The sequence below is a fragment of the Gymnoscopelus braueri genome (assembly GCF_963280865.1).
Source record: "Gymnoscopelus braueri genome assembly, chromosome: 20".
Lineage (NCBI taxonomy): Eukaryota > Metazoa > Chordata > Actinopteri > Myctophiformes > Myctophidae > Gymnoscopelus > Gymnoscopelus braueri.
Genome location: NC_137622.1, coordinates 43,881,681 through 43,909,044, shown reverse-complemented (window position 1 = coordinate 43,909,044; position 27,364 = coordinate 43,881,681). Strand labels below are relative to the sequence as shown.

The 27,364-nt window shown below is 41.9% G+C and overlaps 1 protein-coding gene across 1 annotated transcript; it reads right to left on the bottom strand.

Annotated features, from left to right (window-relative positions):
• Positions 1–1,386: 1,386 nt before the first annotated feature.
• On the bottom strand, positions 1,387–27,364 carry LOC308076301 (protein ABHD18-like). Its single transcript, XM_080416539.1, has 13 exons — positions 27,326–27,364; positions 21,361–21,469; positions 19,327–19,411; positions 17,662–17,762; positions 14,786–14,861; positions 13,948–14,060; positions 12,547–12,685; positions 12,369–12,458; positions 11,900–12,001; positions 10,367–10,578; positions 5,379–5,455; positions 3,256–3,418; positions 1,387–1,931 (listed from the first exon to the last, which is right to left on the bottom strand). The coding sequence occupies exons 2-13, from the start codon at positions 21,450–21,452 to the stop codon at positions 1,871–1,873; spliced, it is 1,311 nt and encodes a 436-aa protein (XP_080272665.1). The 5' UTR covers positions 21,453–21,469; positions 27,326–27,364; the 3' UTR covers positions 1,387–1,870.

The following is a 27,364-nucleotide window of genomic DNA, read 5'->3' as shown; positions in this document are numbered from 1 at the left end:
GATGCCCACTGTGATTGATTAAAGCCCATTTCGTCTCATACCATATATATGGGTGTGTATCCCTACTTTTGAGCAGGTAACTGAGACAGTGATCAAAAGGAAGTATATAAACAGAATGGAACAAATCTTAAAAGCACCGGCATCACAGCTTTGGGTGTTAAAGGTGTTCACTTTCAGTCAAACATGATTCCACTCCGCCCCTCCCCCTGTTCCTGAGGTAGTCATTGATTTAATGAAACCGAGCTTTCCCCCACGCATGAAAACCTATTGGTCTAGACGGATTGATTGAAAGGCCATCCAGCCAATCACAAACCATTTGACCGGGTCGAGCATGCTAGGTTATACAATAAAACAGTTGAGGTATGGTACAGTCATGTGCATGCATCCACAAATAGGCTCTATGCACAGCAGACATATTGGAAAGAAACTGGGCCTCTTCCTTACTTTCCTTCACAGGTTGTTACCAATGATACTAATGAAGGCTCTGTTCCATTCTGGTCAAACAGAGTCAGGGTGTTGACTCACTGGAAACACTCTGCTACACCAGTGGGTCTCAAAGTGTGGTCCAGGGACCCTCATGGGTCCTTGAGGGGGTTCAAAATGGCCCCTGACGGGTGTGTAACTCTGAGAGGGTCCATTTGGTTTCATCTCTACACTCTCCGAGTTATGAGGGTCCTTGAAATTAAACAGTTTGAGGACCGCTGTGCTGCACTAAATGGAACAGAGCCTTCATTCTTATCATTGCCTGTGAAGGAATTAAGGAAGAAGCCCAATTTCCAATATGGCTGCTTCGCAAAAAGCCTATTATGCTGCTTCAGTCACTTCAAGTCTAGTAGCTACGTCAGTACAGTGACACGGGCTTGCTAGGTGTTCACTTTAGCAATCGTTAAAGTTTACATATTAATATTAAAAGGCATAGTATGTAGCTTTTCCCTGTGTTTTTTCATAAAACAATGCATATTCTTTTGACCCATACTTTCCCTCTATAGCAGCAGTTATCAGTCACTACAGTAGTGTGGTGGTGTTTACCTACAGAAACACGGTCCTCTCACTGTATTTTGGTTGGGTTTGTTTTGGTAGACAGGGATGTTTTTGGGCCGTCTACTAAAACTTACAGTGAAAACACCAAACTACAGCGAGAGGACAGTGTGTTTCTGCAGGTAAACATGCACCACGCTACTGTAGTGGCTGATAACTGCTGATATAGCAGGAAATGTATTGTATTGAAAAAAGTATTGTTGTGTTACGTAAACACAGGGGAAAGTTACATACTGTGCCTTTAACTCAGAGTTCAATTATGTTAATGGTACGTTTTTTGTGTTTACTTTCTAGGATGGGGACATGTAGAAATGCATGGCATTAATTCATTTATTATATTTGGCATTGTATGCAGACTGGAACACGCACACACACACACACACACACACTCCACAAGGGCTCAAACTCAATGGAAAACGCCTAAATACTGCAATTAGTTTAAGGCCGTTAACAAAACCCAAATCTCCATATAGGTCAAATGAAAGGCAGTTTGTTTTTCTGTGCATGAGTTTAAAGATGCCATAAATATCATAATCTATTCATAACTAGAGGTCATATAATCTATTAATATGTTTTCCTTATAAAAATACTCATAATCTCATTAGAAGAGGCCAGCATTTTAAACATGTACATTTACTGGCTGGAACTGATGCTAATACAAAATAGGTCAAATTAGCACCCAGCATTTCTAATGCTAAATCCTTCAAGTGAGATGTTCTTTTTCTCCAGCCAATCCGGGACAGGGATGACAAGTCACATGGTCTCTGCCGATTGGACCGTAGCCCTGGGGTCACTTCCTGTGAGGGAGGGGTCTTCTCGGAGGTCGCCGTGGCTACGGCGGTGTGTTGGAATACTTGTGAAGATATCTGTCAAAAGCGTCGTAGATGGCCTGCCTGGAGATGACACAATCACACTGGGTTTAGACCAGGGGTCTTCAACAGGGGGTCCGGGGACCCCTAGGGGGTCCTCAGAGTTGCTGAAGGGGGGCCGGCCGATTAATTAAGTTACCGGCCGATTAATCGGCGCCAATATTTGTCTTTAACTCTTTAACTGCCAGAGTAAAATTGTAATCGTCACCCCAGTGCCAGCGAAAGCTAATGTTTTGACCTACCTTTATTTTCTGTGAACGCTGTCTACACGGTGATCCCCTCATTACACGCACATTTGGGGGAAAAAAATTGCTGAACGTAGTAATCCGTTCCATAGTTGCGGCAAGTTGAACATAGCATGTTTTGCCAAAAATACATAGTAAAACACAGGAGCCGAGATACAGAATATTTCCCTAATATTTTCAATTGTCAATGGCCATGTGGACCAAGTACCATTGACTCGAAAACGCGTCCATGGCAGTTAAAGAGTTAAAATATCTATATATAATCAGCCGTTATTCAATTTTTTTTTGCCCGATTTGTCTCGAATCTAATGATTTATGGATATCAGTCCAATTTCAGCCGATTATTATTAGTATTTTTTTTGGCCTATCTGTAGATAGAACACCAATTACAGCTTTCTATGTCCATGAGCAAGTGCACTGGTATCAAAGCACAGGTTCATAACTTGTAGATTTGTTAGTTTGTGGTAGAAAACTAGCAGCCAGGGCAGTTCTGCTTGTTTTTATTGGCATTTATTTTCGGCATCAGTAATAATGTGAAAATAAAAACAAGCAGAACTGCTTGTTTTTATTTTCACATTATTACTGATGCCGAAAAAAACAAACAAAAAAAGGTAATCGGTTCTTGATCGTCCATCGGACTTCCCTATACTCTCAATATCGGTCGATCACTACATCTATCCATCTACAGGTTACCTGAACAGGTTCTGTTTAAACAGTTTAAATGTTACGGTTACCTGAACAGGTTCTGTTTGAACAGGTAGAACGTTGAGGTCACCTGAACAGGTTCTGTTTGAACAGGTAGAACGTTGAGGTCACCTGAACAGGTTCTGTTTGAACAGGTAGAACGTTGAGGTTACCTGAACAGGTTCTGTTTGAACAGGTAGAGCGTTGAGGTTACCTGAACAGGTTCTGTTTGAACAGGTAGAACGTTGAGGTTACCTGAACAGGTTCTGTTTGAACAGGTAGAACGTTGAGGTTACCTGAACAGGTTCTGTTTGAACAGGTAGAACGTTGAGGTTACCTGAACAGGTTCTGTTTGAACAGGTAGAACGTTGAGGTTACCTGAACAGGTTCTGTTTGAACAGGTAGAATGTTGAGGTTACCTGAACAGGTTCTGTTTGAACAGGTAGGCACTGATGTGTCCTCCGTTCAGGTACCGGACCTCACATCCAGGCCAGATGTCCTGCAGGCTGAGGACTCCCGTACGAGGGATGTAGGCGTCCTCCTTAGCCTGGACCACGATGATGAGGCTGGGGTCCACGGGAACTGCAAGGAACAAGGGACATTTTAGATTTTAGATTAGATTGTAGCCCCACCCCCCTGCCAATATCCAGGTCCCTTATCGCCCCCCCCCCACCCGATATTCAGGTCCCTTAGTGTTGGGTGGGAGGAGTATAGGACAAAGGCTCTACTGCGTCCTCTCGGTGGAGGCTCCTCACGGGCAGGTGAGTACGGGTCGGATCCATATTTTATCAAAATCACTCTGGGTCGGGTCGTATCGGTTCTATTACCTCGGAACTCGGGTCTGTCTATCATTATGTGTAATACCCGAGTGGATCCGCAAAAGACCCTGATCAGGAGAGAAACTTTAACTTTTGTGATGATTATGCTGGTCTGCGATCCGATTACAGCAGCGAAAAAAACAAAAAAAGTTGAGCTACGCAATGAATGTGCAGTTTGCGCACCATACTGCAAGGCAAGTCAGCTGCAGCTGCCAGGCTGATTTGAAAACTCAGATGTGCAATCATGGATTCCTCCGACACTGTTGTCCTCAACCAGGTGAAAGCAAATTTTTAATAAAAAAATTGTCATTGGTCAATAGGTCTGCTATTATTTCATAAAGTCCACATTTATAGACAAAGAAAACGTATTAAATTAATAGCCTACCGATCTGCGCATTATTTATTTATTTATTTATTTATTTTTGTATTCGTTTCATGTGCGCTTTTTTGAAGGGGTGTCTGTGTCGGGTCTGTAAAATCTCGGAACCAATCGGAATCGGACCAAATTGTCACGGGTCCACTTGGCTCGGTGCCGTTATTTGAAGAAAAGAAAATCTTGGAACGGTTCAGAATGGGACCACAATTCAGGGGTCCATTTCGGTTCGGTCCGTTTTATTGGACCCGTGAAGAACTCTACTGTGATCTGTGCTTTATTAATCTGTGCCAGTGAGTCATTTTATTTTATTTTATTGTCTGGCTGAATGCGGGTCAGCGGTGGGCCGTAGACTATGTTTAATGCTCCCGTCTGTTCGTCTGTGTGTCCGTGTCTCTGTGAAACTTTGCACGCACACTCCCAGAGTGGGCCAAGGGAAAAACCTCGGGTTTGGACCATGGGTGTCCACATCAAATGCATAAAGCACAATGAAGGAACTGGACCCTGTAAAGAGGTAGATGATATCTCCTATCAGCACAGTCCTGTGGAGATGGCTCTCGGATTTAAGCTCAAGGTGACGTTCTCCTCTTGCAGGTGTCACCGGGGGCAACTTCCTCCAGCGCAAAGACACCGAGTTGAAGACGTGCACGTCCGTCCGAGCCATGTCGTCGACACAGAGCCCGTTAAAGGCGTACACATAGTCTCCAACTGCGATAGTGGTATTAACAAATGTTATCGGTGCTCCATTCAGATGTACCGTCCAGTTAAACATTTCTCACGCCGTACTTTGAGTCGGATTTGGACTGAAATCACGGAGTCCCGTTATGCACATTATCGCTTATATTGCTTCGTGGCGCATTGGAGGCTCGGTCTGTTGCCTCCTGCGACATTAAGGCATGATTGTCTATTTTCATCATTACGTGAAACTGTGGCCGACACTGGCAGACACGCTGAGGCTAATAATTTAGCTCTAAATACAACTGATATGTAAATAAAGATCGGTTGGAATTTGTATCACGTCTATATAATATACATCCAAACAATAGATTGTTTAAAATACACATGTCTTTCTTGTCTTTTATGTGTGATGACAGATGTTGGGCGCAGCAATATTTTATTTGAGGTTTGGCAATATTGTAATTGAGTTTGCATGAAGAATAAGGCATTCTAATAACATAATACGAAAGGTCCATCTATCTATCAGGTCTGTCTCCGAGCAGCCCAGACAGACAGACAGACAGACAGACAGATAGACAGACAGACAGATAGATGTGCATGCGTGTGATGCTACAGACAGACAGACAGACAGACAGACAGATAGATAGATGTGCATGCGTGTGGTGCTACTAACCAGAGAAATTGGCCATGTGAGTGCATTCATCCATCACTCCCTTCATGAAGCACAGGGACTCTCTCTGTAAGGACTGCCTGTAAAAAAAATTCAATCAAGTTTCTACCTTGTTTAGTCAAAAGGATATGTTTTTATACATTTCAGTATGGTGGTGGCCACTATCTTTAAAGGGCAAGACCACTTTGGTAGAGGTTTCGGTTGTGTAGTTACCTTGCCATGATGTAACTCCAAAGGTGGGCAGGAAATAAAAAAATAATTGCTCCATTGATTAGAAATTGATAATTCTAAATATGCTCCTCATTGACTTACATTGTACGGTAAAACTGCTCTCAAAGTCACTCTTTTAGCACAAAAACGAACGCAAACAAAGTTGATTCAGACAATATAGAACATCACCAAAACTTTTTTTTTTTAAATAAAAATGTCAACTTCCTGTTGATTTTGCCATTTTTAATAAGTAGAAAACCCGGACTGGATCGGCGGATCCGGATCCAGATCTTCAAATAGTAAAATCAACAGGAAGTTGACATATATTTTTTTTGATGGAGGGGAAGGGAACTGGTTGGAATAACGTGTTCCTTCCACGCGCTACGTCCAACCAGGGAAACTCCCCCCTGTCAGGTGACAAGAAGGTCAGTTGGCTCTCATGCATTGAAGGAGGCATGAGCTCGGCATTTTAAGTAAAAAAAAAAGAAGTTGACATTTTTATTAAAAAAACAAACAGTACTGGGTTTGGTGATGCTCTATATTGTCTGAATCAGCTATGTTTGGGTTCATTTATGTGCTAAAAGAGTGACTTTAAGAGTTGTTTTACCGTACAATGTAAGTCAATGAGGAGCATCTTTTGCATTATCAATTTCTAATCAATCGAGCAATTATTTTTGATTTCTTGCCCACCTTTGGAGTTACATCATGGCAAGGTAACTACACAACCCAAACCTCTACTAAAGTGGTCTTACCCTTTAAATGGTCCATTCTGAGGCATTAATAGACATGTTTGAGCTGGGCACACAGAAAACATAAATTAGCACGATTTGGCAACAGGGTAAAAAAAATTATGAAATCTGACCTAGACTACCAAAGTTGACGATCATTTGAGGTTCGATTATTTATTTGACAGTCCTACAGTGTCAAGTTTTTATCAGTGAAAAAAAATGGTAGCCGACGAAATGAACACTGCTCTACTACTAGAGTTCTCAACAGGCCTGAAAAGTAAGGCCCGGGCCCTATCTGGGCCGGCCCGAGGTTCGCTGATTTGTGTTTGTTTTAGTTTTGGCCATTGTCACCCGTTTTTCTTAAATAACACCGGCTAAGACGTTCGGATGACGACAAACTATATACCTGAGTAAAGTTTCACTTTCAGCTGCATCCAACACATCCACTGCCATTTCTGTCACCCTTACCATTAGGCCACTAGGGGCAGTTGTACCGTTAGGCCGCTAGGGGCAGTTGTACCATTAGGCCACTAGGGGCAGTTGTACCGTTAGGCCAGTAGGGGCAGTTGTACCATTAGGCCACTAGGGGCAGTTGTACCATTAGGCCAGTAGGGGCAGTTGTACCGTTAGGCCACTAGGGGCAGTTGTACCATTAGGCCACTAGGGGCAGTTGTACCGTTAGGCCACTAGGGGCAGTTGTACCATTAGGCCAGTAGGGGCAGTTGTACCATTAGGCCACTAGGGGCAGTTGTACCATTAGGCCACTAGGGGCAGTTGTACCGTTAGGCCACTAGGGGCAGTTGTACCATTAGGCCACTAGGGGCAGTTGTACCGTTAGGCCACTAGGGGCAGTTGTACCGTTAGGCCACTAGGGGCAGTTGTACCGTTAGGCCACTAGGGGCAGTTGTACCATTGATTGATTGATTGAATATTTTATTAGGCAAAAAATGTAAAACAGCACAGTTACATTTAAAATACTTTGTCTAACAGGTCCGTTCATAAAAGTCCTTGCGGACTTGTTTCCAATGAGGGCCTTGGTATTTAATTCATAGGCATATATAGTGGCACCACAGTTCAAATATCATTACAAAATAAACAGCCAAAAACAATATATAACACTATGTACAACAAAAAAAATAAAAAAGAGGGGAAAAAAATATGTACAAGAACAGGGGGGGGGGGGGTCTGCTGTCTAACGGGAAAATGGTACTACCTCCACCTTTGGCCTCCTGAAAGGTGATTTTTTAAGGCTCTTTTAAATGAGCCCAGCGAACTGCATTTTTTGAGGGATGGAGTTAGACTATTCCAATCCTGGGTGGCAGTGCTGTAGAAGGAGAATTTGCCCATGTTTGATTTATGGGTGGGTGGTACCAAATTGTTGTTAACGCTCCCTCTGGTATTGTGACTGTGGGTGTCGCTAACCTTTTGGAGGTATTTACTCAGATATGCGGGAATTGGGGGCATATCGGGCAAATTTGCATTTACAATTTTGAAGGCCAGTCCCATTTTTAGTTGTTTAACCCTGTCTTCCACCCTGAGCCAGCCTAGGCTGGCAAAATGGGTGGGAGAAAGGTGGGTCATGGGCCCCAATCCGAGGAGTAGCCGAATCAGTTTGTTTTGGGAGGTTTGAAGCTTAGTCTTCAGTGACACTGAGGTGTTGGAGTACCAGGAGGTGCAAGCATAGTCAAAAAGTGGTTGAATCAGGGCCCCAGAGAGGGTCCTGAGGGCCTGAGGGTTGACAAAAGAGGAAACTCTGCCCATAAATTTGGTTCTCTGGTTTACTCTTTTGACCACCTTTGTAGCCATGCTATCACCTGTCAGGTATTTGTCAAGTACACAACCCAAATAGGTAATCTCTTCTTTGCTAGAGATAATTGTGTCATCGACTTTGACCTTGAAATCATTTACATCCATCTGTCTGAGGGAATGTTTGGTCCCAAAGAGAATGGATTCAGTTTTCCCAAGGTGTAGTGACAGTTTGTTATCGGTAAGCCAAGTACGGATTTTTGAGAGTTCGGAGCTGAGCGCCTCCTCAACTTGCAACTTGTCCTCTCCCGAGATCAGGAGTGCCGAGTCATCAGCAAACAGGAACAATTTGCAGTTACAGGCAGCACTCATGTCGTTAATGTATAGAAGAAACAGTAACGGCCCTAGAATGCTGCCCTGAGGAACCCCACAGCTCACCGGGAGGGATGAGGACATGGTTCCGTTGATGTCAACCACTTGTTCTCTTCCCTCCAGGTAAGATCTCATCCAGTTTAGTGATGTGCAGTCAAAACCAATCGCCCTCAGCTTATCAAGTAAAATTGAGTGGTTTACAGTGTCGAACGCTTTTTGGAGGTCCAACATGACCATGCCGCAGTATTTGCCCGCGTCTACCTCACGTTTGATGTAGTCGGTCAGATACAGTAGGCATGTGTCAGTGGAATGGGAGGTTCTGAAGCCCGATTGGAATTCAAACAACAGCTTATGCTCGCTGAGGTAGCTGTTGATTTGTTCTTGAATTAATCGCTCTACAACCTTTGAGATGGAACAAAGGATGGAAACAGGCCTATAGTTGCCAGGTTCTAATTTGCTTCCTTTTTTATGCAGAGGGATTACTCTTGCCAACTTGAAATCCTGTGGGACGTGACACTGGCTGATGGATAGGTTTGTGATTTGGGCTACTATGGGGGCAATAGCAGTAGCTGCGTCTCTGAGGAATCTGGTGGGGATATTGTCAAGGCCGGTGGCCTTGTTTGGCTGGAGGGCGAGTAGTTTTTTCTGCACATCATCAGCATTTACTGGTTTGAATGAAAAGGAGTCTTTTTTAGCCCCTAGTTTAACATAGTGAGCATGGATGTGGTCAGAGCCGTACAAACCTGAATGCTGAGGAAGTTTGCTTACCAACTGGGTTGCAATGGTGGTAAAAAAGCTGTTAAAACAGTTTGCTACCGCTTGCTTGTCGGTAATGAGCACGCCACTTGAAATAATGCAGATGTTTGTAGCTTTGGTTTGAATTTTGTTGTTGCAGCCCAATTTCTGTAGCGCTTCCCACAGCTTTTGTGGGTGGCTTTTGTTTGCCTCAATACTTTCATTTAAGAAATTCTTTTTGGCAGTTTTGACCAATTTGTTTACTACATTTCGTTGATTTCTGCATCTTTCAAGTAGTTGCACATCTTTGCATTTCCTGAACTCAGAGTACATTTTGTTTCTGAGTTTGATTGCATTTAGGATGTCTCCATTCATCCAGGGTTGTGTACGGGCTCTGACTCTCACCACCTTCTTGGGCGCTAGGCTATCAATAACAGACACAAAAGCAGTTTTGAAACCAATCCAAGACTCCTCAGCCGAGGAGCCACCGAGTACATTTGACCAATCCACTTTCTCAAGAGCTGTTGTGAGAGCTTCTGATGAGTAAGTTTTCACAGCTCTGCAGCTGATCGTGCTATGACAATCAACTACAGATCTGTGAAGCTTACGCGTGCAGAAAATGATGTTATGGTCGCTTAGACTGCACTCAATGACTCCACTTAAAGGAATCCTCGACTGGTCTGATGTCAAAATGAGGTCAATGATGGTCTGAGAAGTGGGGCCTACCCTTGTGATATTTTTTATCATTTGGGTGAGGCTATGCATGTCACAGAATTTTTTGAAAGATTTAAATATGGCGGCGTCTTTCCGGAGTACATCCGTATTGTAGTCGCCAATCAAAATCAATTCCGAATTTCCAATGATTGCCATGTGCTCCTCTAATAAATCATAAAACTCATTTTGACCTGGGGGCCATTAGGCCACTAGGGGCAGTTGTACCGTTAGGCCACTAGGGGCAGTTGTACCGTTAGGCCACTAGGGGCAGTTGTACCGTTAGGCCGCTAGGGGCAGTTGAAATGTACTTTTTGGGGTTAATATATTTTTTTCTTCACTGAACCCGAGGCTCGGCCCGGCCCGACTAATTAGCATAGATGTTGAGGCCGGCCCCAAAACGTCTGGTCGTGTAGGGTCGGGTTCGGGCAGTATCTGAGAACTCTACCTCCTACAGCCAAAGACAAACAACACTGAACCTCTCATTACCGTGGTGTTGTTCCAGATGACAGCAGCGTGTCCACTCCAGCAGCACCGCGGCCCCCGTCAGACGGTCCACCCACGACCCCTGACCTGTGAGCAGACTGGGCCCCTGGGCCCCTGGGCTCCTTGTCTCGGGTCAGGCCCAGGAGGTGAGCCAGCGAGCCCAGACCGTCCGGGGAGTTCTTCAGCAGGTCCAGACCCATCTTAAAGGAATCAGCCTGAACAGAGAGACAGAGACATAACACCTGATTTATACCTGGCTGATCTCATGGATTCATCCATTATAAGACCGAACGCATCTGTGTCATGTTAACATTTATTTGGGCTATTCAAAAATAGCAGATCTACAAGCTCTGGTGCCGCGCTATGAGCTTGTAGATCTGCTATTTTTGAAAAATCTTGAACATTTGTGCAAATCTTTGAATATATATTTTTAAAGCGAACATTTGTAACTCAAATCATTTGAACACTCATTATGTTGTTCCAGCCCCCCCCCCCCCCCCCAGAAGCAAAGATTTAAGTTACAAATGTTACAAATGTTCATGTTTAAAAAGTATAAATTCAAAGATTTGCAAACATTTTCACCATTTAAAAAAATAGCAGATCTACAGGCTCATAGCGAGGCACTATGAGCTTGTAGATCTGCTATTTTTTAATAGCCGAAGAAATCTAAAAATGACACAGATGCGTTCACGGTCTTAATGGGTTAAAGCAAAATAAAATCTCACGACTGAAAATGTTTGTATCCTAATGTACAATTAGCACCCTCTGAGACACAATCATCATGGTACTACAGAGTGCAGATCTACAAGCTCACAACAACAACACAGAACCCTCTGAGACACAATCATCATGAGAGCAGATCTACAAGCTCACAACAACAACACAGCACCCTCTGACACACACACACACTTTTTCACGTCAAGGAGCCACAAATTGATACATATAAGACCCCCATTTGAAAAGGTATGCCAGGGCCCCCCAAAAGAGACTTTTTTAAGGTTACATAGCAGTGATTCTCAACCATTTTAATTTCAAGGAACCCAATTTGATATGCATTATTAGGCCATTGACCACCATTTAATTTTTTTAATCTCTGGAACCCGAAATCTACACTGAATCATCAATGTTAATCTAACTCAGAGAGTGTACAAATGGAACCAAATGGACCCCTCCCCCAACACCGCTGAAGTGCCCTTGTGCAAGGCACTGAACCCCCAACTGCTCCAGTGGAGCTCCTAAGGGCCAACAGTATCAGACTGAGGTTGTACTGGTCAGCTCCCAGTACAACAGTATCAGACTGTGGTCAGCTCCCAGTACAACAGTATCAGACTGTGGTCAGCTCCCAGTACAACAGTATCAGACTGTGGTCAGCTCCCAGTACAACAGTATCAGACTGTGGTTGTACTGGTCAGCTCCCATGGTCCTAATAGACATGTCTGTCTGTGTCTATGTGCAGGGCGTTGCTGGAAATGAGCTCTTGTGCTCAGCTAGTATCCTGGATAAATAAAGAAATAAAACAATAAAAAGGAGACCTACCCCACAGTACTCCAACAGGTGGACGATCTCCTCCTCATAGACTGAATTGATGGCATACTGCTTCTCCAGCTGTCTCCAGCTCACCGCTTTACTCAGCACCCCCTACACACACACATACATGTAAACACACACATACACACATACATGTAAACACACACACACACACACACACACACACACACACACACACACACACACACACACACACTGTTCAGGGCTACAGCTCCAGCAAGTGAACATGTGGTATGTATGTCATGTACAGTGATGTTCAATTCTTGTTTTATTTATACTGTGTGTTCAACCTCTCAGCACACATGTGTGTACACACACACACACACACACACACACACACACACACACACACACACACACACACACACACACACACACACACACACACACACACACACACACAACTGTGGTGAACACACTGAATGCAGTGAATAAAGGTTATATAGTGTTATCTTACTGTGGTGAACACACTGGATGCAGTAGACCAGGAGAGGCAGGGGATCAGAGGGATGGGCTTAGGCCAGTTGGTCACTGCCAGGGACGCCATCTACACACACACACACACACACACACTTTCAATTTTCTTTCGAACACAGATTTTATGAAAGTTTTATTTCACTAGAACATCTACTTACGTATCCTCCCATGGAGATCCCGGTTATTCCTAGTGGCCCGTAGCCCTCTCTCTCTAGCCAATGGAGAAGTGCCGCCGACTCCAGGATCAAAGCCCCGCCCATCACAAAGAGGTCCGACACGTTCTTCAAACTGGAGCGCCTACAATACCCAGCATTCCCACGTTCAACATAACAGCCTACAATTAACTGCAGTACTACAATACCCACAATTCCCAAAAACACGACAGCCTACAATTAACTGCAGTACTACAATACCCACAATTCCCAACAACATGACAGCCTACAATTAACTGCAGTACTCAAGCCCCAAGAACAGAGAGAAAACTTAAGTCATGGTGGCCAATTCTGGTACTGCAGCTTACTACAGCTGGGGCCAGACACATGAACAGGCGAAAAAGGTTGCGACCAATGATAATATCTATAATATACCATCTCTGTGATATCATTAACTGCAATTACAAAAGGTCCACAATGAAAATAAGCTTTCCAGCTTTTCCTTTTCACAGATTTGTACACATGTATGTTCATGCATATGCATTTGTAAAAAAAAAAAAATACATCAAACATGAAACCCCAAAATGCTCCGACACACACAGAACTATGTGTCATTTTAATAATAATATAAATATAAGTTGACTTACATTTGGTCTCTGGGTTTCCGATAGCCATGTGAAGGTTAAGTCAAGGAATGGACACAAGACAGTGACAATGGATATAAACTAGTGTACAACTTATTTATAATGCTATGATGCTTAGTGACTAAAAGCTTTCAATCAAAACAATCTGTGTGTGAATACAACATAAATAACAACTGCGCTGGTTGGAGGTAACCTCATAACATTACATTACATTACATTACAGTCATTTAGCAGACGCTTTTATCCAAAGCGACTTACAATAAGTGTATTCAACATAGGTAGGGAACGAAAACTATTAATCACCAGAAGTCTTTAGTGCATTTTCTGCAAAAACAAGCAACCAAGAGTATACCTAGCGCTAAGGTAAAAGTGCAATATATCAGCTACCTATTTCCTTAAACAGATGAGACAAAATAGCTAAATCAAATGAGCATGAGCTAAAACAAATAAGTGTATCGACTAAACAAGATCCAATAAACAATCCAATAATCCAATAAACAATACAGCAATAGAGAACAAGCGTTCGTACAACTAGTTAACAACAAGTAGGTCAGGTAGGTCAGTTATATATAACCTCATAACCAGTCTATAACCTCATAACCTGTCACATTTGTGAGCTTGTAGATCTGCTATTTTCAGAATAAATCTAGCTTTAGTTAACCACTGAAGCCCAATTTATACTTCAGCGTACGACAGCGTCGCATCGTGAGGAAATAGCCGAAAGTGATTGAATTAACACTCAGGATTTGACAGTAAAGGATACAATAAGGGTGTTACAGTATAAAGGATATAATAAGGGTTCTCCAGCAGCAGTGAAGCCATGGCCGTCTCTTTGATCATGGGTCTGGCCATCAGGGTCCGTCTGCGCCAGAAATACTGCACACATTATATAGCATAATATTATTACACTCATATAAATACTGTACACATATATAGCATAATATTACACTCATATAAATACTGTACACACATATAACAACATAGCCGATCTACAAGCTCACAACGCGTCACAGTGCGATACATTGTGAGATTGTAGATCTGCTATTTTCAGAGCACAACACCCGAGCGCAACCAAACATAAAATGACTTGTCTTTGGCCTGGCTCAATGTAGCCTGACAGCGCGTTGCGAGTTCGACTCCCGATCCCGACGGACTTTGCTGCATGTCTCCAGTCTGTCCCCTTCTCTCTCCCCATTTCCTGTCAGTCTACGGTCATGTCAAATAAAGGCATAAAAGCCCCCACAAAAATAATAAAATTACACGTCTTTTAGTTCTACTGGGTCTCTTCTCCACTAGATCCCTCCCTAACATTTTAGTCTAGTTTTTATTTGTTGACAAAATTGTCAATATATTTAGTCTTAGTTTTAGTCATCATAGCTTAGTTTTTATGTAGTTTTTATGTAGTTTTCGTCAGTGGAAAAAGGTAGTCGACCAACATTTTTCGTCATAGTTTTAGTCGACGAAATCAACACTGCTTATAAAGGGACCAGCATGAAAAGATAGATCCTTGATCTCACAGGCCAAGCAGTGGAGATCAGCTAACATGGGTGTGAGATATGTTCACGGTGTGTTTGTATTACGATGAAGGGTACAGATCTTACATGGTCTCCAGTCCCGGCCAGGTGGATGCATACCGGTCTGTTCTTCTTCCACTTCTTAGGAACTATGAACTGGAACCTGCAACACAGTCATCACACATTTGATTCCTAACTATCACTCATGTAATAGCTGGGGATCCCTTGGAGTACACCCATAGAGTTAAAAATAATAGAGAGGGCACCCGAATTCTCCTCCCATCCACTTGCATTGAGTTGCTCACCCAGCGCATGGGCCTGTTTGAACCCTTCTTCCGGGTTGGAAATTTGGTGGGCGAGGCCTATTTGGGGCTCCAAACGCGTCACTTCTGTGACGCGTTTTGCGTCACAGTGACGCTCCACACAACAACAAATAACAAATAATGGAGCTTTGCACACAAACTAATTTCACCCACTTCTTCACACCTGTAAAGCTCTGATGTGACAATAACATTGATTCTGATCCTGCTTGTGATTCTGTGTCTATCTGAAGGTAATAACATACATCGTTGCATGTTTCATTAAAACCGGGAACGCATCTGTGTAACCACTTAAACCATTATTTTATACATTGGCTATTCAAAAATAGCAGATCTACAAGCTCATAGTAGCTCATAGATCTGCTATTTTTGAAAAATCGTAAATATTTGTGCAAATCTTTGAATGTATATGTCACAGTACGTTTGGAGAACCAGTACGATTGAAGACAGAGCGCTCGTTTTTAGGCACGGGGCTCCTTCGGGGGGAGGCGGGGCTTTTCGAGACAGGGTTTATTAGCGAGGCTCGCGAGGAGGAGAAGGAGGATGCGGCGCTGCGAGGCGTGGGTTTATTACGCGAGGCTCGCGAGGAAGAGGAGCCTCCTCCTCCTCCTCCTCGCGTAATAAACCGTCCCGTCCTCTCCTTCTCTCCTTCTCCTCCTCCGAGGAGGAGGAGAAGGAGAACGCGGAGAGGCGGGGCTTTGATGCGCCGAGCGGACCTGTCTTTTGTTGTTCCCCCCCACATAGCAACCAGGAAGCTACGCCAGGGGAACCATAATATCTATGAGGGGAACGCTGAACACGAGTTCACACGCACACGCTTGTCCATGACGGAGGCGCGCCGATTTAGTGGAGCTTGAGGCCGAGGAAGCGCGCCCTCGCGCCTCGAGGCGCGAGTGCCCGCGCTGACCGGCCGACGCTCCACTAGTCGACTCAGCGCCGTTTGATTTGTAAACCGATAGGGACAGAATAGTTATTTTCATGGATCACTGTGTGTGTGTGTGTGTGTGTGTGTGTGTGTGTGTGTGTGTGTGTGTGTGTGTGTCAGGGAGAAAGTAAAACAAAAGCCAGAACACAATAAAAGTATCTAAACAGTCCTGCTTTCAATAAACCAAAAAAAGCATGAGCGCGTGCGCGTGTGTGCGTGTGTGTGTGTGTGTGTGTGTGTGTGTGTGTGTGTGTGTGTGTGTGAGACTGTGTGTGTGTGTGTGTGGCCATATATGTTTGTGCACAAGCCTGGCTTGTGGCTCCCTCTAGTGCTGGGTGGGTGGTAAAAACGAGCGCGCTTTCTTCAATCGTACTGGTTCTCCAATCATACTGTAACATATATATATTTTTAAAGCGAACATTTGTAAAATCTTTGCTTCTAAGGGTCTCTGGAATATTTTGAGATGGGGGTCCGTGGCCAAATACATATAATTTTTGGGGGTCCTTGACATGACAATGTTTCTACTGATAATATAGCAACAGAAGTTTTTTTTAAAATCTGTTTCAGATTTGGAATCCGCAAAATTGCAATTTCTTTCACGATTTTTCAGAAATTAGCAGATCTACAAACTCATAGCACGGCACAGTGCCGTGCTATGAGTTTCTAGATCTGCTATTTTTGAATGGGCAAAGACATCTTAAAAAGACACAGATGTGTTCCCGGTCTTACTGGGTTAAGGCGTCAGCATGGACAGCGGTTGTAAAGTTAAACTCATGCTGACACACAGAAACACCTGAATGAAAAACATTCCATGTTATCAGCAGCTGTGTTTACCTGTCAAAATGCCTGCCACCGTGAAAAGGCTCCATTGTGTACCTTCTAACACCATAACAGTCAGGCTGATAAGAAGAAAGGGTATACTATACTATACGCCATGTTGAACCTTGGGTTGTATATAAATACCTGGCCATGATATATTAAGTCCAACTATTATTCATTGATTCTATGATTGAGGAACCAGAGGTAGTGACTCATTCTCTCATTTTATGGTGAAAAAGGTCAATAAAAAGCAGGGCGAACACTGGTCCTGTGAAACTGTCTGTGGTCATGACACACACACACACACACACACACACACACACACACACACACACACACACACACACACACACACACACACACACACACACACACACACACACACACACACACACACACACACACACACACACACACACACACACACACACACACACACACACACACCAAAGTTTAACAGTCTTAGGTTTTTATCTGTGATGACAGGGTTGAATGAAAGGCTGAACTTGAAACAACTGCAAAAACATTTATCTGAACTTTGACCAAACTAATTCCTCAGAAGGTCAGTTCACTTTGTTTTCTGTTCAAACCACGTGAGACGCTCATTCAAATTCAAAAGCATCATATGTAGCAGATCTACAAGCTCAAAACGAGCTTGTAGATCTGCTCCTTATGATGCTTTTGTGTGACGCTGTAAGCATGATCACGCAGGGCGTTCAATTTACGGAAAAAAACACCAAAACTTAAAATATGGAGATGATAGAGCAACGATATGGTACTCAGTGGTAGTGTGGTGTGGTGTGGTGGGGTTGATATGGTACTCAGTGGTAGTGTGGTGTGGTGTGGTTGATATGGTACTCAGTGGTAGTGTGGTCACTGTGGTGTGGTGGGGTTGATACCTGGCTTTAACAGACTCTGGTGGAAGGATCCCAGGGACCAGATCTTCCAGAGGAGAGATGAAGTAGCCCTCATGGATGAGACAGTCTGACTGCTCCTCTGTCTGGGAACATCAACAACAATGATTATTATTACAATGTTAACGTTGTTACCTTCACCTGTCTTTAATGTCTGCTGCTCTGCGGTCTGTTGGGGAACCTTGAACAGTAGCAGCTACAAGAACAGTCATTATGTTAGTTAGTCGGTTTATGTTACGGTAGCTTTGATCCAGTGGCTCTACCAGAAAGACTTTTAAAATCAGTGGCAATACATACGAGGACAAGACAAGCAATCAGATGAAAGATTAGCAGCATTTGATGTGATAATCTTTCCCATATTGTCGCTGTTGGGCAGAAACCTTTTTTGTCTCTGAGTTTCGAAGTTCCATGTTTTTTCATCAATTAAAAAGGTAGGGTAAGTGATTTACTTTTGTTAAAATAAGGGTTAAATATCTCTATATTGTGATAGTACTCACTGCTATAGAGTGTGTGTTCAGTAAAAGGAGTCTCCATGTCTCTTTAGCTCCAGCTCTTTATTAAACAGAAAATGCGTTTTCAGTGCTCTCTCCTGATTGGCTTAAATTGTGTCACCTACCTGAAAATGTACTATTATTATGTCTACTATTCTGTTTACTAAAGAGCTGGAGAGACCCCTGTGACCGAACAAACGCTCTGTAGCAATGATTACTATATCAGCATATAGTACTTTAACCCAAAAAAAGTAATTACCAAAAAATATCACTTACCCTAACTTTAAATCCCTACTTCATCATACAAGAGTGTCGCACAAAGTAGTGAAAATAGCAGATCTGCAAGCTCACAACGCTGCTCAAACGATGTGAGGCATTGTGAGCTTGTAGATCAGCTATTTTCACTATTTTCAAAGGCCGACGGAAATGGCAGTAGATGTGTTGGATGCAGCTCAAAGTGAACTTTACTCAGGTATATAGTTTGTCGCCGTCTGACCTTCCTAGCCCGTGTTATTAAAGAGAGACGGGTGACAATGGCCAAAACTCAATCGAAAATTGTCGAAAGTGGCCTTTTTCAAGATGTTTTGCCCATTATCTCTGAAACGGAAGGTCCAATCTGCTCAGTTCGAAGCTTGTTGGATGCGTGACGTTGAGGACATTACACCTTTTCGTGTTTTAGGGCCTAAAAGAATGGTAATTGTTCAGGCCCGTTGAGAACTCTAACTCTCACAGCTAAATGAACACAGAGGATTATATCGCTGCTGTCGGGCAGAAATCTTAAGTTTCTCCATATTTCAACTTTTTGTTGTTGTTTTGTTTTTGTAAATGTATGTCCTACTTCGTCATAATATAGTGTCACAAAAAGTTGCAAAAAAATTGCAGATCTGCCATCTTTCTTTCTTCCTTACAAGTGAAAGTAAAAGTGGTTAATTTTAAGTGTGTCTGTGGGTTTTATGAATATGCAACCTATGACAAGTATTAACTAGATCTTATGACTAAATAATAACTACTTTACACTGGATCCATTGGAGTTCAGGTTACTTTTTCTTTTTTCCATTTCCAGAAAAGTAACGGTTTTGGACATGTTTCCACCTGACGGGGACAATTATGCGGAGACAGACAGACAGACAGACAGACAGACAGACAGACAGACACATACCTTGTTTATGTAGACAGGATAGTCTTTGGGGACCAGGTCCTTACACCTCTCTCTGTCACCAATGATCTTACGGAACTCAAAGATTCTGCAGAATTACACAAACAAACAAACAAACAAACAAACAAACAGTAAGCAGCTCATTAATGAAGTAGTCACAGAATATTTATCTCCACTATTAACAATCCCCTGATGGTTGCTAATCACGGGGGGTTCACTGTGCTTCCGCGAAAAGAAAGAACATTTCATTAGGCCGTTCTTTCTAGGCCGTTGAAAATAGCACGTCTCGTCAAAAATACATATTAAAACACAGGAGGCGAGATACATCTTTCTCTGCTTGGTTGTTTTTTTCAGTGTTTTTGGCGAGAACAAGCTATATTCAACAGCCAATAACTAAAGAACGGAGGGTCGCGGTGACACGTTTTTTCCCCCCGATGGAAGCAGAGACACTCCTCCGTCTTTTGCGACACTCTGTGTGTCGATCGTCATGGAGCGAAATATTCTGTGGCTCTTAAAAGGTTAGTAAAAAATGCTCCAAAACACTGGCAAGGGCTGATTTCTTTACTCATTCATGTATTTCCTGTGGGCAGTCAATGAGTTAAGGGTTTTGCCAATTATCTGGGAGCCCACATGTTATATCCTCACGGCCCGCCAACGGGCCCCGGACCACAGGTTGGTAGATAAGACACTGAACCCCTAATTGCTGCCAATGAGCAGGTTGGTGCCTTGTATGGTTTCCTCTGCTGTCGGTGAGACAATAACTGCGTTTCCGTCAACAAAATTCTGCGCATAAACCACTGAATGGAATCACACAATGGAATCACTTGAAAATCCAAACAAAAAACTTCATATTTCACAAAAAAAACACTTTTGCTCTTGAAGGGGCTGGATTTTGGGGCATGAACTACCTCCCAAGAATCACATTTTATCAGTGGATGGAAACGGGCAAAAGTTTGCTTCATATTTTCGAAACGGCTTGATGGAAAAACACAATGTATGTGTGCGTGTGAATGTGAGAGTGTAATGCACACTGTAAAGTTCTTAGGATAAAGGTGCTATATAACATGCACTACGTATACAGTATGTCATGTTAGTTTATATAAATGCACCATGTATTACAGTACATTTGGTACAGTATGTCATGTTAGTTTATATAACTGCACCATGTATTACAGTATATTTGGTACAGCATGTCATGTTAGTTTATATAACTGCACCATGTATTACAGTATATTTGGTACAGTATGTCATGTTAGTTTATATAACTGCACCATGTATTACAGTACATTTGGTACAGCATGTCATGTTAGTTTATATAACTGCACCATGTATTACAGTACATTTGGTACAGCATGTCATGTTAGTTTATATAAATGCACCATGTATTACAGTATATTTGGTACAGTATGTCATGTTAGTTTATATAACTGCACCATGTATTACAGTACATTTGGTACAGTATGTCATGTTAGTTTATATAAATGCACCATGTATTACAGTACATTTGGTACAGTATGTCATGTTAGTTTATATAAATGCACCATGTATTACAGTACATTTGGTACAGTATGTCATGTTAGTTTATATAAATGCACCATGTATTACAGTACATTTGGTACAGCATGTCATGTTAGTTTATATAAATGAACCATGTATTACAGTACATTTGGTACAGCATGTCATGTTAGTTTATATAAATGCACCATGTATTACAGTACATTTGGTACAGTATGTCATGTTAGTTTATATAAATGCACCATGTATTACAGTACATTTGGTACAGTATGTCATGTTAGTTTATATAAATGCACCATGTATTACAGTACATTTGGTACAGCATGTCATGTTAGTTTATATAAATGAACCATGTATTACAGTACATTTGGTACAGCATGTCATGTTAGTTTATATAAATGCACCATGTATTACAGTACATTTGGTACAGTATGTCATGTTAGTTTATATAAATGAACCATGTATTACAGTACATTTGGTACAGCATGTCATGTTAAGTTTGTGTTGTTGTGTTCCTCTGACCTCTTGAGGTCCTCCGGCTTCCCCCATCCCTGGATGAAGAGCTTAGTGAGGAGCAGCCGTCTGTAGATCAAATCCAGCCGACTCACACCCATGGACCAGCAGCTGGCATCTAAATAATAACACACAACAAGACAACAGCATGAGGTGCCGTGGACCAAAACTGAAGAAACAAGCCACAGGATCAATGCTTAATATCAACAATGTGAAAACATGTAAACAGACCCATTACACTAGTTTTTCGTGACTCAACATATTAAACTGTCATCGGTGGTTTTGAATTGTTTTTTATTTTACATTTAAATACCGTAATTTATTTTTAAGCTTATTTAACACACACACACACACACACACACACACACCTCATTAAATTATTAATTCAACAGGGGGTCCTCAGAGTTACTACTACTAGGGGGGCCGCCAAATCTTCAGGAACCTTTTATTTACATTAACCACTTGAACCCTGGCATCCCTATTCTGAGGGGAACAGGAACCGAAAACAGCCGATCTACAAGCTACAACGCCGTGGTGAGCTTGTAGATCAGCTATTTTTGGCAATGCGGTGTTCTACGTTGCCTATTGAGGGTGTAGGTGGTTAACTGTCTGAAAATACACATGAATCCAACACAAAACTGATGACAGTGCTGTCAAACAAGTCTATGAAACTATCTATGAAATGTATGAAAACGTTTAATCTACAACACCATTTTATACAATAATATGTAGTGGGGGTCCCTTCTTCATCTCTCTCTCAGAGTCAGCTGGGGTCCCTGGGCTGAAAAAAAGACCCCTGCCTGAAAATAATTATTTATAGAGCACCTTTTTGAACCAAGGTCTTCACACAGATAATACATCAAATAATAAAGGTAAAACAATTCAAAACCACATGACCTTCACAGAGAGGAAAAGACGAGGAAATAAAAGCATGAAGCGTCCAGTAAAATGTTATGAAATAAGCATCAGATGTTCAGACATGCAGGGGGAAGGAAGGCTGCTCCATAACTTTATGATCACCTTTAATCTAAGGCTGACATGCAGAATGACTGACACACATCTGAACCTAACAGGTCTCCTGATAGTTTTACACAACTACATTCTGACTAGAAGTCCCGGAAAAGACGCGCTGTGATTGGCCAGTAGCCACTTTGAGTGGCAGTCGGGGCAAACTCTCGCCGCCCAAAACATGATTTAGGATTCTGTGCCATCGGTAGGCTTGTACGTCATAAAGGTTGTGTGGAACACAGACACACAGACAGTGTGATTGTTAACAACACACATAAGTACAGTGTCAGTGAGAAAGACATTTCTGCTTTCATAACATTGTTCTGTAATGTAATGTAATGTAATGTAATGTAAAGTATGTCCTCTTGCTCTGCTCTCTGCTGTTACATTTCCTCTCTCTACCTCACATGGCTGTTACTGTCAAAACTGTTACTTCTCAGGATTCTGATTTAAAAATGGCAACAAAAAAAAGCCGATCTACAAGCTCAAACTGTGTCACATGTTGAGCTTGTAGATCGGCTATTTTTGCTACTTTTATGTGACACTGTAGTGAGGAAGTAGGATTCATTTAGGGGGGAAAAAACATAAGTTAAAATATGAAGAAGATTAGAGGTTTCTCCCCGACAGCAACAATTTGTCATGTAATGTTACTGAATGTCCTTGTGTTCTACATACAGAACCATTACATAATACAGGGTAACAGCAGACAGCATTGATCTCTGCTGTTACCATTTATTATGTAATGGTTCTGTATGTCCTTTAGTCAGACACAACAGCAACCATTCATTGTCAGGTCTCTTCTCTACATGTAAAGTGTCTTGAGACAACTTGTTGTGATTTGACACTTTAATAAAATGTAATTGAATTGAATTCAATATGAACTGAAGTCAGACACAACAGCAACCATTCAACAACATGAACTGATGTCAGACACAGCTAAACCAGTGGTTCTCAACCAGTGGTCCGGGGACCACCAGTGGTCCATGAGGGGGTTCCAGGTGGTCCCCAGCTAAATGATGGAGAGTTGGTAACCAAATGGACCCTTATACATCTTTAACTCTTAAGAGCGTAAAATGAAACCAAATGGACCCTTACGGGTCCATTTGGTTTCATTTTACGCTCTTAAGAGTTAAATTATTGTTAAACATCTGACTGCATTATTTCATTTCCAAGAAGTCTAACACAATTAGAGAATGTAGAAGAATTGTTATTTTGATCAACGTTTGCCTGTTATCTCTCCTATTGGTACCAACATCTATACAGCATGGATGGAATTGTGGACAATCGTTTCCAACGACAACAAAATATTCTACGTTTTGGGTCTCAGAGTCTAAAGCTCATCAAACGGTGGTTCCGTGGCTCCAATGGCGAATAAATAATGGACCTTGATATGAAAAAGGTTGAAAACCATGAACTAAACAACATAGCGGCCCAGACAGCTATAGTACATTAATAGTTTCAACTGGCTGACTGTTCACTGGATTCTATCAAACCAGCCTATAGTTCTTGCAAAACAAACAGCTCTCACTCATAGAAAGACAACATGCATCAAGAACATTCTATTTTCTCCATGAAGTCACAACACAGTAACACTACAAAGCCAACGTGCAGTAACTACTAACTGGGGGATAAACAATTACCTCCAGAACAGATGTACAATTAGTGTAATATCACTTATAATTAGATATCTCATTTGACTGACCAGTTGAAACACTTTAAAAGCCATTTTTCAGTGATTTTGTTTTTTTTCGTAGTTACTGCACTTTGGCTTTGTAGGCTACATCAGATGTACTTCAATACCCAGAATGCCTCAGAACACATGACCGTCACCTGCCCCATGCTTATACAAAAGCAACATTTTCCATGCTGTCTGTCTGTCTGTGCATGTAGTGTGTACTCAGTGACCCTGGCAGAATGTCATGATGACCTACTTTTAGAGAACAACCCTGACATGTTTAACATACTAACCCAGTGCACACAATGTACCCCACACACACACACACACACACACACACACACACACACACGTATGTAACCATACACAAGTAAATAACACAATATATATAAAACCATAAACACAATATACCATACACACAAATGTAATACACAATGTAACCTTACGTGCACACACAGCATGCAAACATACAGCCATATACTGTACTGTACACACAAAGTGTACACACACCATATGGTAACCATGCATGTGTCGTTAAATCTGACTCATTCTGCTTGGACAATTTCTTGTCTGTTTTGTTTTTCTTTTATGTAACTAAAGTAACTGTGTAACATTGTTCAGAATATAACCATGTACACAATAATATGTAACCAAACACACACACACACACACACACACACACACACACACACACACACGATATGTAACCAATACAAACACACTATGCAACCATACACACAGCATATGAACCCATACTAATTCACACAACATGCATCCACACACACACTATTATGTATATAACCTACATTACAGACATCAAACAGTGTGACTCCCTCTTTCCTACTTCTAAACCTCCATGAGAGGATCCCTGTCTGTACTGTAGATCTGATCCTAGAACAGTCTTCTTCTAAACCTCCATGAGAGGATCCCTGTCTGTCCTGTAGAACTGATCCTAGAACAGTCTTCTAAGCTTAACAATAGACATGTTTACTGCACATATACGTTTTTTTGCTACTAGTGTTGATTGATGTCTTGTATTTTATCGTATCATGTCTTTAAATGTCTTGATGAATTGAATACATGCATAGGAGGACCACAATGGAAACAAGCCCTGACGCAGGGCTTTCTGTGTTTTATCCTTTTAACAATCTTATCTATCTTTCTTATAATCTTATCTATTGTATAATGTACTCCACTACATCTCAAAAATATTTTGAAAATAGCAGATCTACAAGCTCACAATGCGTAGATCTGCTATTTTCAAAATAATTTTTATACATTTTAAACATTTGAAAACTTCATTCTGCACAATCAGTACTTCTTACTTTGGTACTTTAAGTACATTTTGATACCAATGCTTTTGTACTTTTACTCAAGTAAATTCTGAATGTCTCACTCTTACTTGTAACAGAGTATTTCTACTTTGAGGTATTGATACTGTTACTTAAGCAAAACATTTGAGTACTTTTTCCACCACTGATAACCATGCATTTCCACAACCAGTCATACATTAAAGACTCATGTTGACATCAATGTCAAACACAAACATGACATTAAACATGTGACATCTATGATATGATGACCTCATCTCACACTGAAACTGCATATAAACTAAACACACACGTCAATGTCAAAAACAAACATTAAAGCAAACAACCATGGTGTAACAGACACTAGATCTCAGTGAAAAACTGAGCCAAACAGCAGAGATATTAATGTGTCCACACACACACACACACACACACACACACACACACACACACACACACACACACACACACACACACACACACACACACACACACACACACACACACACATTTCATGTTGACATCAATGTCAAACACAAACATGACATTAAACATGTGACATCCATGGTGTAACAGACACATGATCTCACTGATAAACTGCATGTAAACCACACACACACACACACACACACACACACACACACACACACACACACACACCGCACACTCTCTCTCTCATGTTGACATCAAACAAACATTGGAGGAAACATGTGACATTAATGGTGTAACAGACACATGAAACTGCATTTTAACTACTACACACCCACACCCACACACACCCCCCCCCTCCACACACACACACACACACACACACACACACACACACAACCCCCCCCCCCACACACAGCTAAATTTCATGTTGACATCAATGTCAAACACAAACATGACATTAATCATGTGACATCCATGGTGTAACAGACACATGATCTCACTGATACAACAACATGTAACCAAGCAGCAGTGATACTATGTGTACGTACACACACACACACACACACACACACACACACACACACGTTGACATCAATGTCAAACACAAACATTGAAGGAAACATGTGACATTCCTCATGTTGTAACAGACACATGATGGGATGATGTAATGTAACCAAACAGCAGAGATACTACTGTGTCCATAAACTAAACCGTTCAGTGGCGGCTGGTGGGAACTTTGGGTGGGAGGGCTAAGCGTGCGCGCTTCAGAATTTTTTTGGGTTCTCAAAATGCATATTTATGCTCAAACATGCTATCTTAAATAGTACATGTGCACAGTAATAATCTGTATAGTTTACACATCCAGATTTAGGAAAATATACTTTTAGTTGACAAAAGTATAGACAAAAGTATACAAATCAGTCAGTCACACATCAACTAGTGATGGCACATATGGCATCCTGCCTGAGAGCATTTGAGCATGATATCATGCATTTCAGCATGATATCATGCATTTCAACATTGATATCAATGATATCAAAAAAATAAAATCATACTGTGGAAGTAAGTCAGTCAGTCAGTCAGTCAGTCAGTGAGTCAGACAGACAGACAGACAGACAGACAGACAGACAGACAGTGTCTGTCTGTCTGTCTGTCTGTCTGTCTCTCTAAAGTTCTCCACGGGCCTGAAAATTAAGGCTTGGCCCTAACTGGGCCCTACTGGGCCGGTCCGAACAATTACCATACTTTTAGGCCCAAAAACCCCGTAAAGGTGTCGCTAGGAGCTTAATGTCCTCAAAGTCACGCATTAAACAAGCTTTGAACTGAGCAGATTGGACCTTCCGTTCCAGAGATAATGGCCAAAACATCTTGAAAACGGCCGCTTTCACCGGTTTCCGGTTGCCGATTTTCGATTGAGTTTTGGCCATTGTCGCCCGTTTTTCTTTAATAACTCGGTCTAGGAAGGTCGTACGGCAACAAACTAGATACCTGAGTAAAGTTCACTTTGAGCTGCATCCAACACATCCACTGTCATGTCCGCCAGCCTTACCGTTAGATCGCTAGGGGCAGTTGAATTCTCTTTCTCTCT